The sequence below is a fragment of the Spodoptera frugiperda genome, chromosome 7, assembly GCF_023101765.2.
Source record: "Spodoptera frugiperda isolate SF20-4 chromosome 7, AGI-APGP_CSIRO_Sfru_2.0, whole genome shotgun sequence".
NCBI lineage: Eukaryota > Metazoa > Arthropoda > Insecta > Lepidoptera > Noctuidae > Spodoptera > Spodoptera frugiperda.
This window is the reverse complement of record NC_064218.1, coordinates 7,176,628-7,192,097: the sequence shown is the minus strand read 5'-3', so window position 1 is coordinate 7,192,097 and position 15,470 is coordinate 7,176,628. Positions and strand designations below refer to the sequence as shown.

General features: G+C 39.5%; 2 protein-coding genes across 4 annotated transcripts; both read right to left on the bottom strand.

Annotated features, from left to right (window-relative positions):
- Positions 1-1,424: 1,424 nt before the first annotated feature.
- LOC118266242 (uncharacterized) lies at positions 1,425-4,670 on the bottom strand. Of its 2 annotated transcripts, XM_035579642.2 has the most exons (5): positions 4,356-4,609; positions 3,621-3,761; positions 3,087-3,290; positions 2,314-2,556; positions 1,425-1,778 (listed from the first exon to the last, which is right to left on the bottom strand). In XM_035579642.2, exons 1-5 carry the CDS (start codon positions 4,548-4,550, stop codon positions 1,443-1,445), a joined length of 1,119 nt encoding a protein of 372 aa, XP_035435535.2. In that variant the 5' UTR covers positions 4,551-4,609; the 3' UTR covers positions 1,425-1,442. The 2 variants fall into 2 exon arrangements, with proteins under 2 accessions (XP_035435535.2, XP_050550685.1); XM_050694728.1 differs by lacking the exon at positions 3,621-3,761 and having other exon boundaries at positions 4,356-4,670.
- Positions 4,671-5,820: 1,150 nt separating this feature from the next.
- LOC118266240 (uncharacterized) lies at positions 5,821-14,059 on the bottom strand. Of its 2 annotated transcripts, none has more exons than XM_050694729.1 (5): positions 13,852-14,059; positions 13,537-13,677; positions 13,134-13,337; positions 12,745-12,987; positions 5,821-6,181 (listed from the first exon to the last, which is right to left on the bottom strand). In XM_050694729.1, the coding sequence occupies exons 1-5, from the start codon at positions 14,023-14,025 to the stop codon at positions 5,846-5,848; spliced, it is 1,098 nt and encodes a 365-aa protein (XP_050550686.1). In that variant the 5' UTR covers positions 14,026-14,059; the 3' UTR covers positions 5,821-5,845. The 2 variants fall into 2 exon arrangements, with proteins under 2 accessions (XP_050550686.1, XP_050550687.1); XM_050694730.1 differs by lacking the exon at positions 5,821-6,181 and adding an exon at positions 12,267-12,627.
- Positions 14,060-15,470: the final 1,411 nt, after the last annotated feature.

The window sequence follows — 15,470 nt, the reverse complement described above, 5'->3', positions numbered from 1 at the left end:
CCCCTCCCTCCCCCTTAACGTGTGACGTAATTTATGGATGGCCCCTAATATGTATTGGGGATTTCTAGATGTCGATCAATCATGTGTTTGACAGATAGAACATTAGGTACTTACTATCTGTATTGTCAGATATAGTTGCTATTACATTGTGTAAGTATTGCAGAAAAAGATACTTATCGGTAGCTCCGACATTTTAGGTACGGTACATTTCTACTAAAGCTGATTGAGATGCAACGGTTTATACAACGTCACGCCTTTTATCACCGCAGGGATATACAGAGTTTTGCGAGGATCACCCGGAGGACACGGTGGAGCATACAGTAGCGGTGCGGTGTGCCCTGCATGGGCTGAGCACCGCCGTGTCCTTAGGGATGTGATCGGCGACGGTGACCTCTCGCGTCCGGCCCTGGTTCTGGCCATGGTGCGGAGCGAGGGGGAATGGGACTTCGTCTTCTCCTGCGAAGCAGTCATACTAGCTAAGGAGAAGGCGGAGCGCGTGAGGGAATGATCCTCCTCACGCCTCAGCCACCGCAGAAGGCACTCCGAATGTCGGGGATCGCGTGACGATCTCCGGCCACAGTAAGTGCGGGTCTGCGGACGGTGAGCAAGGGTAGCTCGTCGCCCGACCAGAACCAGACCCGTGCGTACGGCGCGTCGCGTTCCGCGCGCGCCTCAATGAGCCAGACCACCACAGTTGGGGCCCAGTAGGGTTGATGCTCGATCCGGAGCTGCGGACAATGTAAAAGGTTACCGGGACTCCGGCTCAAAGCAGGAGAAGGAACGGGGTGGTTTTTAGTCAGTAAGAGTCTGACACTCCCTCCCGCCTCATCCAAGGCGGGAGAAGTCATTGGATGATTTTCCCCCCTCAAAAAAAAAAAAAAAAAGTGATATACAGAGTTGCACATTACGGCATGCCGCTATACAATATAGGTAAAACATTTATATTATAAGTCCTATTTAACAGGGGGTGAGCCTATCGTCATATACTGGGCGTAATTACAGACTCCGTGCTACCACTAGTTGAGATGTAGTACTAATTGCATCACAGTCAGTTATCTAGCCGTTTCGCCAATACATATTAGTTTAGTAGTAGTGAGTAGATGATTTTTTTTTATTTAAAGTCCGTCTTGTAAATTATTTCAAAATATTAGACACGTAATTTTTTGTTACGGTAACAAATACTTTCGAAGATATATCGATTAGAAATATCGTGTGACATCACTTCTAGGTACATTTTATACACTCCAAAACTTTGCTTCGTTTTATCTAAGTTATCTGTGTTATCTTATAATTATGACAAAATAAAAATACGGGTCAAATATTTTTTAACTACCTAACTGACGGACTAAATAAATTTCCCCGTCATCATCGCTATTGAAAATATTTTAACAAGTACTTAGTACCTTATTATAATAAAACAAAAATCATTATACGTAATTTTATTAACTAACTCGTTTAAAACAAAAATTTAAAATTGCTAAGAGATAATTCCTCCCACCTGCGTGGGGTACCTCGTTTATTCGACGCATTAAACCTTCATACATTTTGAGCTCATATTGTTCATACACTTCAGGCAGGTTCAATTCATCATAAAGCTGCTTGATGCGCTGCACATGTTCCAAGTCATTGCTGCCGTAGTATTCTTTGAAGATGGAACGTTGAGCCGAGTTACAGCGCTGCAGCGCTGTGACTGCAAGCCAGGTGCTCTTGCCTTCTTGGATATCTCTACCATTTTTGCCCGTCACTGTTACACAGCCGTATGCGTCCATGTAATCATCCTTTATATAAAATAAAATTATTCAACAAAAAATAAAAATATGTGTTAGTGTTTGTTTAAATTCTATGAAACTATGAACTAGATATTTTTTATTTAATTGTTAGTTCCTCGTCCATATATAGTAAGTATAGCGAGCTAACATGAGTAATAAATAAGTAATTACCTACAAATGGTAGCATTACTTCTGAAACTACTGCATCGGTTAGGCTACTTTAGTCTGATATTTCGACAGGATCGGATTGGGGGCCACTGTAGTGAAATCTACTTTGAATCAAACTAAGTAATTCAATGGAAATATCAAAAATAATAAATTTCTGTTGAACGACATTGCACCTTGTGAAAGAAAAGAAAGAAAAATAATTTATTTCACACGTAAAAAAAATAATGCCGAGGACGATGTGAAATGGGACCAGTTCAGCATGTGCAAGACAGGCTCTTGCGCTGGTGTTCTACTGGCCTCAAGTTACTCACGGATGTATCACTCCCAGAAAGCAGTAATTTATAAAATACCTAATGTATGAGGTTGAGTGACTCACCTGGACTTGCATCAGTCTTCCTAATTCTATACAAAACTGATGCAGTTCTGTGGTAGCCATGTTTTGCCCATTGTTCACGAGAAACAGTGCGACAAATATTGGCAACTTGAATGTGTAGAACGAGGACTTGTTGATAGCAATGTCATCGACGCGGCTCACGTTAAATATTTCCATATTGTCAATTTCCTTGTTATAGTTTGAACATAGATCTAAATGCTCGCCCATTGTAGCTCGATAGATTGCCTGGAAATATAAAAACATGCCTTGTTACAGAGGGATTATTTTTTTCTACAGCAATTAGGATTTCTATATACTAGGTATGTCTAATTGAAGATATCCTCATTATCGCATATCTTAGCCTCGCATATGTCAGCATCATCAACATCAGTTACTATAGGGACTCAATGATTTCCAAATCGACGGGTTAACGCCGGCGTAGGGCTACCTATTTTTGTGATTTTGGAAAAGTCAGTATAAGACAATTCCCCCGATCTGGGCTTTGGGTGACCCTGGGTAAACATTTCGCACAGTGCTTGATAACTTCTTAGCTTTCTAGTTTCTATATTCCGAATAAAGAGTCATAAACCTCTTAGATCCTACCGTTACCGTTTACCGGGGCTCCGGCTCGAAAAGCAGGAGTAGGAACGGGGTGGTTTTTAGTTAGTAAGAGTCTGACACTCCCTCTCGCATCGCCCAATGCGGGATAAGTCATTGGATGATTTTACCACCTCAAAAAAACCTCTTAGATCTATTGACCATAATATTATTCTTACCTCATTAAAATAACTAATCAAGTCATTATAAATGGGCGAATTCCTGAAGTATACATCCAGTACATCCCTCATGGCTTGCTGTATCATCATCGCGTCATTGACAGCGTACACACTGACACTTCGATGCAGGTGCCAACTAGGCTTACCATGCCGCACTTTACCGCCATCCATGACGTCATCCAGTATTAAAAACGTTGAATGCAGCTGTTGAACATAAAAATAAGATATTATTTAAAACTATTCGATACTCAGTGTAATATGTAAAACTGCACACAGGCACTCATCGGTGTCATTGCTTATTTATTTATTTTTATTTTCAGCCATGGTCGTCCCACTGCAGGGCAAAGGCATTACTTAGCTGTATAAAATAACCAAAGTAACCGAAAGTCGTCTGAGAGATGCCATTACCATAAAAAGTAATTATTGAACATAATAACGTAACATTAATGTAAACAAAGTAGCTACTTACACTACAACAATATTTTTTTACGTATTTTAAAATAAACAAAAGTTTTATAAGTAAGTATTATGTACCATTTCTATACACCAGCCTATAACACGCGCAGAGTGCAGAGTTTCCTCTGAGAAATGTTCAGGTTCCTCGAATCCTTTGTATCCCATGGGCACCATTAGTCCTCTGCCCAGTTTCCCTCCAACTAACGTATATTCTAAAAGCTGTGAAAAAGAAATAATATTAAAACTAACGACGACTAAAATTTACAAGATTTTAGATGTGATATTTATTTTATTTATTTGTACTCATATGCTTTGTTGTATACATTTAAGCGGTCTAGGTTACATTAATTTAAAGTACTTAGTATGCATACAATTTGTAGTCTTATCTTACAATGGTTATAGTGTATTGTGATGTGATATTTTTGCGCCAATTTGCATACCTAGTACTGATTTAATGTGGATTTAATTCATGTATGTCACTAAGATTTATTTCATTTCTACGTACATTCAAATAAAAATTAGGCTTCTACTGTAATATTACATTTACGTAGATATAAATTTATGACTTGGGCGAAATAATAAGGTAACTATTATATGTATTATAGGTTAGTTTTAGTAGGATTTCACTTAATTCACTTACTACAGTGGAGCAAAACGGACAGGTATTTTCAATATGGTAGGTACTTACTAAATGGTATAGGTATCCATTCAGGAGAGAAAAAAGATTATTCTGTGTCCCACTACCACGAATGATATATGGCATAGGCCACCGAGTTTCGAAAGACGAATCATAAAACAATTTAATTCACCAACCTGCTTCAACCATGTTTGGACTTCAGGCAACTCTTTTATCTTAGGCCTAGTGATAGCGCAGTCAATAACTTCTGGTAGGACAGCCTGGAATGATTTTTTCTCTACATCCAGATTTATAGTAGAAGCATTCAGCTTATGGTGTACATGTCGTAATTGATGCCCCAACAAACGATGGTGTCGGACTAACTTAGCCATTGAGTTGACTGCCCGAGTAACAACCACGCAATGGTAGGAATGTAATGAGCATCATCAATTATAAGTGAAGTCGGCGTAGTTATATTCAAATGCTGAACTGTTACGTCGGTGGTAAAAAGCGGCATAGAAATTGAGAACACTTTAATTGTATTTAAATTAAGTTTTTATATTTCAACTTTTCTTTCTTTTATTTTAGGGGCTTTAAAACTTAGAACATGGCAATCCCCGTTGAGTCATAAAGTAAGAAATACAACCACTCATTCTTCTAGGGCATAAGTAACAGGATATCACTGAAACGTGAACAATTTTAACTTTTTGATTACAGTCATTTTTTTATGTTTAAACTTTAAAGTTTCAAATTTGGCATCGGTTGATACCAATTTTGTATTGGTATTAATCAAACTTTCTTAAAATAACGTTCGTTGTGGAACACAAGATAGGATTTTATCCCAGGATTCCCGCGGGATCGAGATTTTTTTAAAACGTTGCCCCACACTGGAATTTTCTCCTGTGTCGTGGGTGCGTTTACAAACATACAAGTTCACATACACATCACGCCCAGACCCGGAACAACAATCTGTGGATCACACAAAGAGTTGCTCCGCCGCCGCGACCCGCTACACGTTGCACGGCAGGCAGTTGCCCAGCCACCGCGCCAACCGTGCAGTCTTTCAGATTTACGCGGAAATACGGTTCTACGCGTACGAAGTCGCGGGTACAGCTAACTACTATTTAGTACATAAGTAATAAATAATGACTAAGGTCGTGGGAATAATTAATTATTCATTCTCATTCTCTGAAACTAGAAATTTATTGTAGATAATAAAAATAAAAAACAAAAATAAATAATAAAAGTAAAAAACTTGACGTGCAAAAATATCCTTTTTGTGAATGTGGAATACCTATAAATAACGCCTCACTTTTGGACAACCAAACAGGGATTATTAGATGTATATTAGCTGTCTAAGATCACCCAGGTGATCCCCATTTAGCTTCTATAAATGGCCACCTTTTCACCACCCCTAAACCATCTCTTAACTTAACCTTAAAGTTTAAAGTGTCTTTGTTTCGTTGCGTTGGAGAAAAGTAAAAAGACCTTCTTTGATATGTTGATGATAATGGACATGACTTCTCTAAATAGGCCAAAGTAAGTCCGGAACTCACTTTGTGTAAAGCCAGTTACTACCACGACACATTTGACTACACGGTTGGCGCAGTGGCTGGGTAACCGGCTGCCGCGCAGATTGTAGCGGGTTAAAATGAAAAAGCATTTGGGACACTTTACAAAACTTTAATCACTTAACACGTTTGAAGCATGAATTTAATATTCCTGTGAGTAACTTCCTCCCCCGTTCATGCGGCAATTCATTAATTTGATGCAGCAGATCGTCATACATTTTGAGCTCATATTGTTCATACACATGACGTAGGTTCAGTTCATCATAAAGCTGCTTGATGCGCTGCACATGTTCCAAGTCATCGCTGCCGTAGTATTCTTTGAAGATCGAAAGTTGAGCTGAGTTACAGAGCTGCAGCGCTGTCGCTGACAACCAGGTGGCTTTTCCTTCTTGGATATCTCTTCTATTTTTCCCTGTGATCGTTTCGGTACCGTATACGTCCAGATAATCATCCTGTAAGTAAAATTGTATTTTATAGTCAAGCAGTTAAAGCACATTATATACCATCAAAAACATTCTGTAAAAAAATCCAAGTCTCGCACCTCATCAGTTTTTCTATCGTAAAAAGTTGTGAGATCCATGTAAAACCAAGTCGGTTATTTTATTTAGTCCCTACTTAAGAGACCTTCTGTCTTAAGTTATTATGTAAATTGTTATCATATCAATATTACATTTATTTTACGTTTTAAATAAAATAGATCGACTTGGCCATCGCACGTAATCGTGCAATAGACCATCGTAATTCGTTATCATGAAATAGATTAAACAATTTAATAAGAGAAATATCAACAAAAGTAGTGGTACTTGTGTTTCCAATGATGTAGTTGATTTATCTACAAAACTGGACCTAATTTACAAAATATTTGATATTTCCCTTGATGTAGGTACTAAATACTAATTGCATGCAAAAGAAGCTTCTATGTCTATTACTTTTGATTATCTGTCAGTCAGTCAATGACAAAATTTCAAAACTTTGACAAGTTATAATTATTAAACTACTGGTTAAAATTTAACGAAAATTCAAATATACCATGTTTGTACAATGCCTTAGTATCTGAAAATTCAGGCTTCTTGTTTTATGCATAACGAAGTTATAGGCGGTCAAAATTGGCCTGAATGACTGCGAGAAAAAGATGGTACACCCGCGCCGCTTTTTAAACGGTTTTATTTAGCTCACCCCGTTTGTTTTATTCTTTCTTGGGTCAAATTTAGTAATTCAAATTTCACCCTCTTCCTGTCAACCGATTAATCTGAAATTTTGTGTACACTTTGGATTTTGGTGACAATACAATTATGTTTATTCATTATCATTATAAATTCAAGATGGCCGCCGCTACAAAATGGCGGATAATTTAGGTTTTATTAATCCCATCAATATGGGTATCAAATGAAAGGGCTCAACAAGCAGAATACAATATACAATAAAAAAATTAAATCTAAGATGGCGGCCGCTACAAAATGGCGGATAACGTAGGTTTTATCAATCCCATCAATATGGGTGTCAAATGAAAGGTCTCAACAAGTAGAATACAATTTACTATGCAAAATTGATATCTAAGATGACCGCCGCTACAAAATGGCGGATAATTTAGGTTTTATTAATCACATCAATATGGGTATCAAATAAAAGGGCTTGATAAGAAGAATACAGTGCACTATACAACCTCAATATTTAAGACGGGCGCAGCCACTAAATGGCGTATGTGCTTTCATGGTCGCGGGAACGCGCCAACTCCGGGTGGGTCCCAAATAACGGCGGGAAGAGTTTCCATCGGCGTCGAGACTACGATGAAGTATCTAGGACTCGTCCTCGACAGTCGATGGAACTTCGTGGAACACTTCCGACGTTTGGCTCCTAAGTTGGAACGGACGGGGGCTGCGCTTAAGCGGCTCCTGCCAAATCTCGGGGGGCCAAATGCCTCCTGCCGGAGGTTGTACGCGGGGATCGTGCGGTCCATAGCCCTCTACGGCGCCCCTGTGTGGGCGCCGAACCTGATGCGGCGACCAGCTCGGGCGCTGCTCACGTCCCAGAGGGTCATGGCCATCCGGGTGATCCGAGGATATCGCACGATCTCCGGAGAGGCGGCGAACCTCCTTGCCGGATTACCGCCGTGGGATTTGTAGGCGAAGGTGCTGGCGCGCGTCTTCAGTTTGCGAGCCGACGCGTGTCGCCGGGGCGAAACTCCACTGCTGCGCCAAATCAGTGCGTGGCGGGACGAGCTCCGGCGCGATCTCATGGCGGATGGCAGCAACGACTGTCGCAACCGAAGGCTGGGCTCGCTGTCATTGCAGCGGTAAGTCCCCTCTTTGAGGAGTGGCTAGAGAGGCGCCACGGCGTCCTCACCTACCGCCTGACGCAGGTGCTTACCGGACATGGGAGTTTCGGTAGGTTCCTGTTTTTGATTGGGCGGGAGGAAACGCCCGGGTGTCATCACTCTGAGGACCGCCCGGAGGACACGGTAGAACATACGGTGGCGGTGTGCCCTGCGTGGGCTGAGCACCGCCAAGTCCTCAGGGATGTGGTCGGCGACGGCGAGCTCTCGCGCCCGGCACTGGTTCAAGCCATAGTGCGGAGCGAGAGGGACTGGGATGCCGTCTCCTCCTTCTGCGAAGCAGTCATGCTAGCTAAGGAGGAGGCGGGGCGCGTGAGAGAACAAACCTCCTCACGCCCCAGCCGTTGCGAGAGACACTCTGGGAGTCGGGGACCGCGTGACGATCTCCGGCCGCCGTAAGTGCGGGTCTGCGGACGACGAGCATGGGTACCCAGACCCGTGCGTGCGGCGCGTCGCGTTCCGCGCGCGCCTCAAAGAGCCATCAGACCACCACAGATGGGGCCCAGTAGGGCTGATGCCTGATCCGGAGCTGCGGACTACCTAGCGGGTTTACCGGGGCTCCGGGTCGAAAAGCAGGAGAAGGAACGGGGTGGTTTTTAGTCAGTAAGGGTCTGACACTCCCTCTCGCCTTACCCAAGGCGAGAAAAGTCATTGGATGATTTTCCCCCCTCAAAAAAAAAAAAGCCACTAAATGGCGTATAATAATAAAATTTAAATTTAGAAATTGAATCTGTAATTTAGGTACCTACTTATCTGATTAATTCAGCCTGAATCCACCACCCAAGTCAAGATTTTGTATCGTGTGGAGGACTGTGTGGCGTTAGGGTGGCTAAAAATGATACGTCGTTAGCGTTTTCCCCTCAAGACTCAGGCGCATCTTGAGAAGAATGTTGCCTTTAATACTATCACGGGCTTCTACAATACATAAAATGCAGGGCAGCACTGTGGATCACGCAGTCGTATACTTAGGTGAGAAACTGATTGAAGAAGGTCAATCCTACGTGGCTCTTAGTAGAGTAAGATCTTTGCAGGGACTATGTATAGAGGAGTTGGACTGCAATAAACTAACGGGCAAGAAACCTTGCAATAATGAAGCACTAAATGAATTAAACAGAATGCGAAATAAAAACTAAAAACTAGAAAATAAAAATAGGTAAAAAATCTTTTTAAGTTAAACGGTTTTATGTGGAACATACATTGCAATGTTTAAGATAAATGTACTAAAAACCAAAAAATAATAAAATAGATACAGTCGTGGGAATTATAAATATATGCATAGACTAGACTAAAATAAAACCGTGGGGCACGTCAATTGTCTACAAATTATCGACTTAATGTGCGATAGAAGAATCGTTTAATTCGTCGTTGGGCAGTTGGCAGACGGTGAGGAAATTACTTACTTACTATTTTCGTGCTCATGGATATTCCAATAGTTATACACTCCATGTAAATAAAAGAGATGTTTCAACTAGTTTATTGTTGGACATTCACACTGCTGGCTGGCGAGGAATCGTTTTACTGTTCGTAGTTTGTCTTTAATCGACAAAACATACGATAAAAGTACTACTCGCTCAACACTATGAAGCCCTAAAACTCGCTTATAATCGAGCTTGCCAACTTGTTTCCAAATTCTATTCTCCCTACTTATCACACGGCCATCGTTGTCGGTTGAACAACTGCCTAATTATAGTGTAACATTACAAAACAAACATTTTAATCAACGATTGTAGACAATTGACGTGCCCCACGGTTTTATTTTAGTCTAGTCTATGCATATATTTATAATTCCCACGACTGTATCTATTTTATTATTTTTTGGTTTTTAGTACATTTATCTTAAACATTGCAATGTATGTTCCACATAAAACCGTTTAACTTAAAAAGATTTTTTACCTATTTTTATTTTTGCTCGACTTACACTGCCGTGCCCCCAGATCAGTAAATTTGCCTCACTCTATCCCTCTGTGTTACACACCTGAACTTGCATTAGTCTTCCAATTCCATAGCACAGCTCATTTAATTCTGTGGTAGCTAGTTGTCTTCCATTCTTCACTAGAAACAGCGCAGCAAATACTGGCAAGTTGAAAGTATAACAGCCTGTCTTGTTAACGGCAGTGTCACGGAGCCGACCCATGTTGAATATTTCTACATTGTCAGTATGCTTGTCATAGTTTGCACATAGATCCAAGTGCTCGCCCATCGTGGCTCGGTATATTGTGTGGAAAAATTAGATCAGATCTTCAAAATGAATTTTTCGTGTCTTATTTTTTCGGTACGGTGACGAATTTAATACCAATATAATCATTAAATCTAACCAGCCGATTTTGAGTTATAAATGGTGTAACTATTACCTCGTTAAAGTAACTAATTAAGTCATTGTAGATTGGCAATTTCCCAAAGTGAATTTTCAACATGTCCATCATAGCTTGCTGTATCATCAGCGCGTCGTTGACAGCGTACACGCCGACACTTCGTTGCAAGTGCCAGCATGTCTTATTGTGGCGCATTGTCCCGCCATCCGCGATGTCATCTAATACGAAAAGCATTGTGTGCAACTGTCAAACATTTAATAGTAGAAATTAGGTATAACGAATAATATGAGATCAGAAAATAATGACGCAATTAAACAATTTCTTAGGCGCCCACACACGTAATAACGTGGTTGAAGGCTACGGTGATCGCTTTTTAATTAGGCGATCCGTAAATTTTCTTGTTACCTATAGTGTAATAAAGAAATGATTACCATTTGTATACACCAGCCTAGAATGCGAGCATCGTGCTGTGTGCTCTCTGTGAAATATTCAGGCTCCTCAAACATTTTGTATCCCACGGACGTAATTAACCCTCTGCTCAGTTTACCGCCTGGTAACACGTAATTTAGGACCTGCAAGAAAGAAATTTTGAGTAGTTGAAGGCCCAATTGGGTAATTGGGCCTCCCTTCCCAATTTTCCCATTCACCGATTCTCCAACCACCCTTAAATTCCTAACCACTAAAAGGCCGGCAACGCACTTGTAACGCTTCTGGTGTTTCGGCTGTCCATGGGTGGCGGCGTTTGCTTGCCATCAGGTGATCCGTCTGCTCGTTTACCGGCTTATACCATAAAAAAACACAAGTACTTTCAGGAACAATACAAGGCATTCTGCATAGATATGACTAACTACAACAGTTTAATTCACCAACCTGTTTCAACCATGTTGCGACTTCAGGCAGCTCTTTTATCTTAGTCGTAGTTACCACGGAGTCAATAAATTCTGGGAGAACATCTTGAAATGCTTTCTTTTCCTTTTCCATGCTAGGAACACTCATTTTATATAAATGTAACTGTCGGAGCTGATTGTAGAACATGCGATTGCGTTGAATTAACTTGGCCATTTCACAGTTCTAGTAAAGCGCAAGCAATACTGGAAATTCAATTAGCATCGTCGTATTTAAATAGTGGGCTAAAGAATTTAATGTAATTTCATAAATACCTACAGGCAGCTAAAAATAGCTAATGGATGTGTACTGTTTTTGGGCTTGGGTTACACTAGTGAACAAATTATATGTAGTGTTGTATTAGGACTGACTATCATTTATAGGTAAATCTTCTGTCCCCACACCCAGATCCGGGAATAAACAAACATCTGCAGATCAGAAATTGTATCCAGAAGAATAAAAATACAATAATCCGCTCCACCTAGAACTTTATGTTAAGCAGTTGCTTTTGCAACCGCCATCCCAAAAAGGCAATAATTAGCCTTTAAAAATCATATCTATGTATAAAAAAAATTATATTTCCCTGTTCCAAAATTCTGTCCTGGCTTTAGACGTCAATACAATTTGTTTAACGACCTACGCAAAGAGTTAGTTTCTTAATGATGCCTAATTATGCTCCTTCACTTAAATTAACTTCATTCAACTTGGCTCAAAGTTAAGCATAATGGTTTTATATGATGAAAAAAAATCAAATGAACGCATACGCCTTGTGGGTAATAAATGACCTAACCTAACCTAACCACCTAACCATTAAACTATTCCTTAACTTTACCTTAAAGTGTCTTTTATACGTTGCGCGTGTTTTGTCCAAAAAGTAAAAAGACCTTCTTTGAGACGTCGATGACAATACATGTTCTCTAAATAGGCCAATGTAAGTCCGGACGATTACGACACATTTGGCTGCTTGGCGGTATTATGATGGGTGCACTATAATAAAATGAAAAGACATTTAGGATACTTTACAGAACTTTAATCACTTAACACGTTTAAAGCATGAATTTAATATTCCTGTGAGTAACTTCCTCCCCCCTTCATGGGGCAATTCATTAATTTGATGCAGCAGATCGTCATACATTTTGAGCTCATATTGTTCATACACATGACGCAGGTTCAGTTCGTCATAAAGCTGCTTGATGCGCTGCACATGTTCCAAGTCATTGCTGCCGTAGTATTCTTTGAAGATCGAAAGTTGAGCTGAGTTGCAGCGCTGCAGCGCGGTTACTGAGAACCAAGTACATTTTCCTTCTTGGATGTCTCTTCCGTTTTTCCCTGTGATCGTTTCGGTGCCGTATACGTCCAGATAATCATCCTGTAAGTAAAATTGTATTTTATTTTCAAACAGTTAAAGCACATTATATCTGAAGTTACAGATCAGAGTCAATTGTGGCAATAAAATTGCCTCACTCTATCCCTCTGTGTTACACACCTGAACTTGCATTAGTCTTCCAATTCCATAGCACAGCTCATTTAATTCTGTGGTAGCTAGTTGTCGTCCATTCTTTACTAGAAGCAGTGCAGCAAATACTGGCAACTTGAAGGAATAACAGCCTGTCTTGTTGACGGCGGTGTCATGGAGCCGACCCATATTGAATATTTCTATATTGTCAGTGTGCTTGTTATAGTTTGAACTTAGATCCAAGTGCTCGCCCATTGTGGCTCGGTACATTGCCTGCAAAAATGAGATTAGATCTTCACAATGAATTTTTCGTCCGTATATATATACGGATAAATTCGTTTGAATTTAAAACCAATGATCATGAAAAACAAATATCTTATAACCAGCCGATTTTGACTTATAAATGGTGTAACTATTACCTCGTTAAAATAACTAATTAAGTCATTGTAGATTGGCAATTTCCCAAAGTGAATTTTCAACATGTCCATCATAGCTTGCTGTATCATCAGCGCGTCGTTGACAGCGTACACGCCGACACTTCTTTGCAAGTGCCAACATGTCTTATTGTGGCGCATTGTCCCGCCATCCGCGATGTCATCTAATACAAAAAATACTGCGTGCATCTGTCAAATATTTAATAGTAGAAATTAGGTGTAACGAATAAAATGAGATCAGAAAATAATGCACGCAATCAAACAATTTCTTAAGCTCCACACACGTAATACCTCTCGTGGCTTCGGCCATGGTGCGGTGGCTACGGTGATCGCTTTTTTAATTAGGCGATTTGTTGTTACCTATATTACAATAAAAATTGATGATTACCATTTGTATACACCAGCCTAGAATGTGAGCATCGTGCTGTGTGCTTTCTGAGAAATATTCAGGCTCCTCAAACATTTTGTATCCCACGGACGTAATTAACCCTCTGCTCAGTTTACCGCCTGGTAACACGTAATTTAGGACCTGTGAGAAATGCATTTTGAGGAGTTGAAATATTTTACTGGCAGTTATGTGTGTATTCTATTCTATAATTGATGTAGCTAAGTCAGTTCGTACTAAGCAACACAAATATTTGCAGGAACCATACAACACATTCTGCATAAAGTATGACTAAGTACAACAGTTTAATTCACCAACCTGTTTCAACCATGTTGCGACTTCAGGCAGCTCTTTTATCTTAGTCGTAGTTACCACGGAGTCAATAAATTCTGGGAGAACATCTTGAAATGCTTTCTTTTCCTTTTCCACGTTAGGAACACTCATTTTATATAAAATTACTGTCGGAGTTAATAGTACAACATGCGATTGCATTGAAATAACTTGACCATTTCACTGTTCGAATAAAGCAATACTGTAAAATCAGAAAGTATCGTCGTATTTAAATAGTGGGGAAAATAATTTAATGTACGTAATTTCATAAATACCTACAGGTAGCTAAAAATAAGTAATACATGTGTAAAATAATGCTAAGGTTACACTTATGAAAAATTTGTATGTAGTGTTGTAGTAGGACTTTCTTTTTTATTATTAATGGGACAAGCCCGCAAAACCGCTGCAATTTCTGAAAGCCAGAATCTGCAGTAGATACAACCATGAAAACACCAGAACACTGAAGTCCGGCGAGTCCCAGGCACATGAATGACTGTCTTGGATCCCGGAACGAAAAAAATCAGAAGATATTATTAGAGGAGAAGAAAAAGAAAACGATAGTTTCCACTTTCTTCGGTGAATTTAATGCAGGAGACAGAATGACTTACGGCCAAGGAAACAAAAGAGATTGCACAACTGGGAGAAGCCCAGTCGCCAAGCACCACGGAAATTAGACTTAAAACGTAAGTGGGTCCTATGTGTGAGTAGTAGGACTGAGTATAATCTATAGGTATATCTTCTGTAGATGGTGTGTTTACATACTCAAATTGTACTAATCAATTGATACACTTACACCCAGTCTTGGAACAAAAAAACATCTGTAAATCAGAGATTGTATCCAGAAAAATGAAAAAAAAAACAATAGTCCGCTCCACCTAGAACCAGCATCTACTATCCCAAAATTAACCATTAAAAATCATATCAATGTATAAAAAATTTCAAAACTTGTATTTTTCCCTTTTCCAAAATTCTGTCCTGGCTTTAGACGTCAATACAATTTGTTTAACGACCTACGCAAACAATTAGGATTTTAAATGGTGCCTAATTATGCTCCTTCACTTAAATTATCTTCAATGAACTTCTCTCAAAGTTATGCATAATGGTTTGATATGATGAAATCGAATGAACGCATACGCCTTGTGGGTAATAAATGGGGCTATTGACCTTTTTATGTATTTTTTGGATTTTAATTAATTTTTGTGTTGTGATTTGCGGATCAGTCGCTGCAATTACAATAACTGTAAGCATTAACTGCAAATACTTACTTCATGGGTAAGACACTCCTTAGTCTTTCGCTTCAAAAGTTAAGGAAAAATAGCTATTTCACAGAAACCAAATTGTTTGCACGTTTCTGTTTATTTATTTTTTAATTTATTTACAACGTGGAATTAGTGACGTAACATAATACGACTGTTTTTTACTCTATTGTTTTATTGTTTCTACTTAATTACGAATAGCGTGTAGGATGTATTTCCAACAAATAATTGGTAATTTGTAACAAATTATCTTTTTTTATTCAGTCTATAACCAGTTGTAATGAATGCTTTTGTTTATAATAGCGGATAATTAATTAAAAAGTACATTCTATCTCGTTGGCTGATTGATTG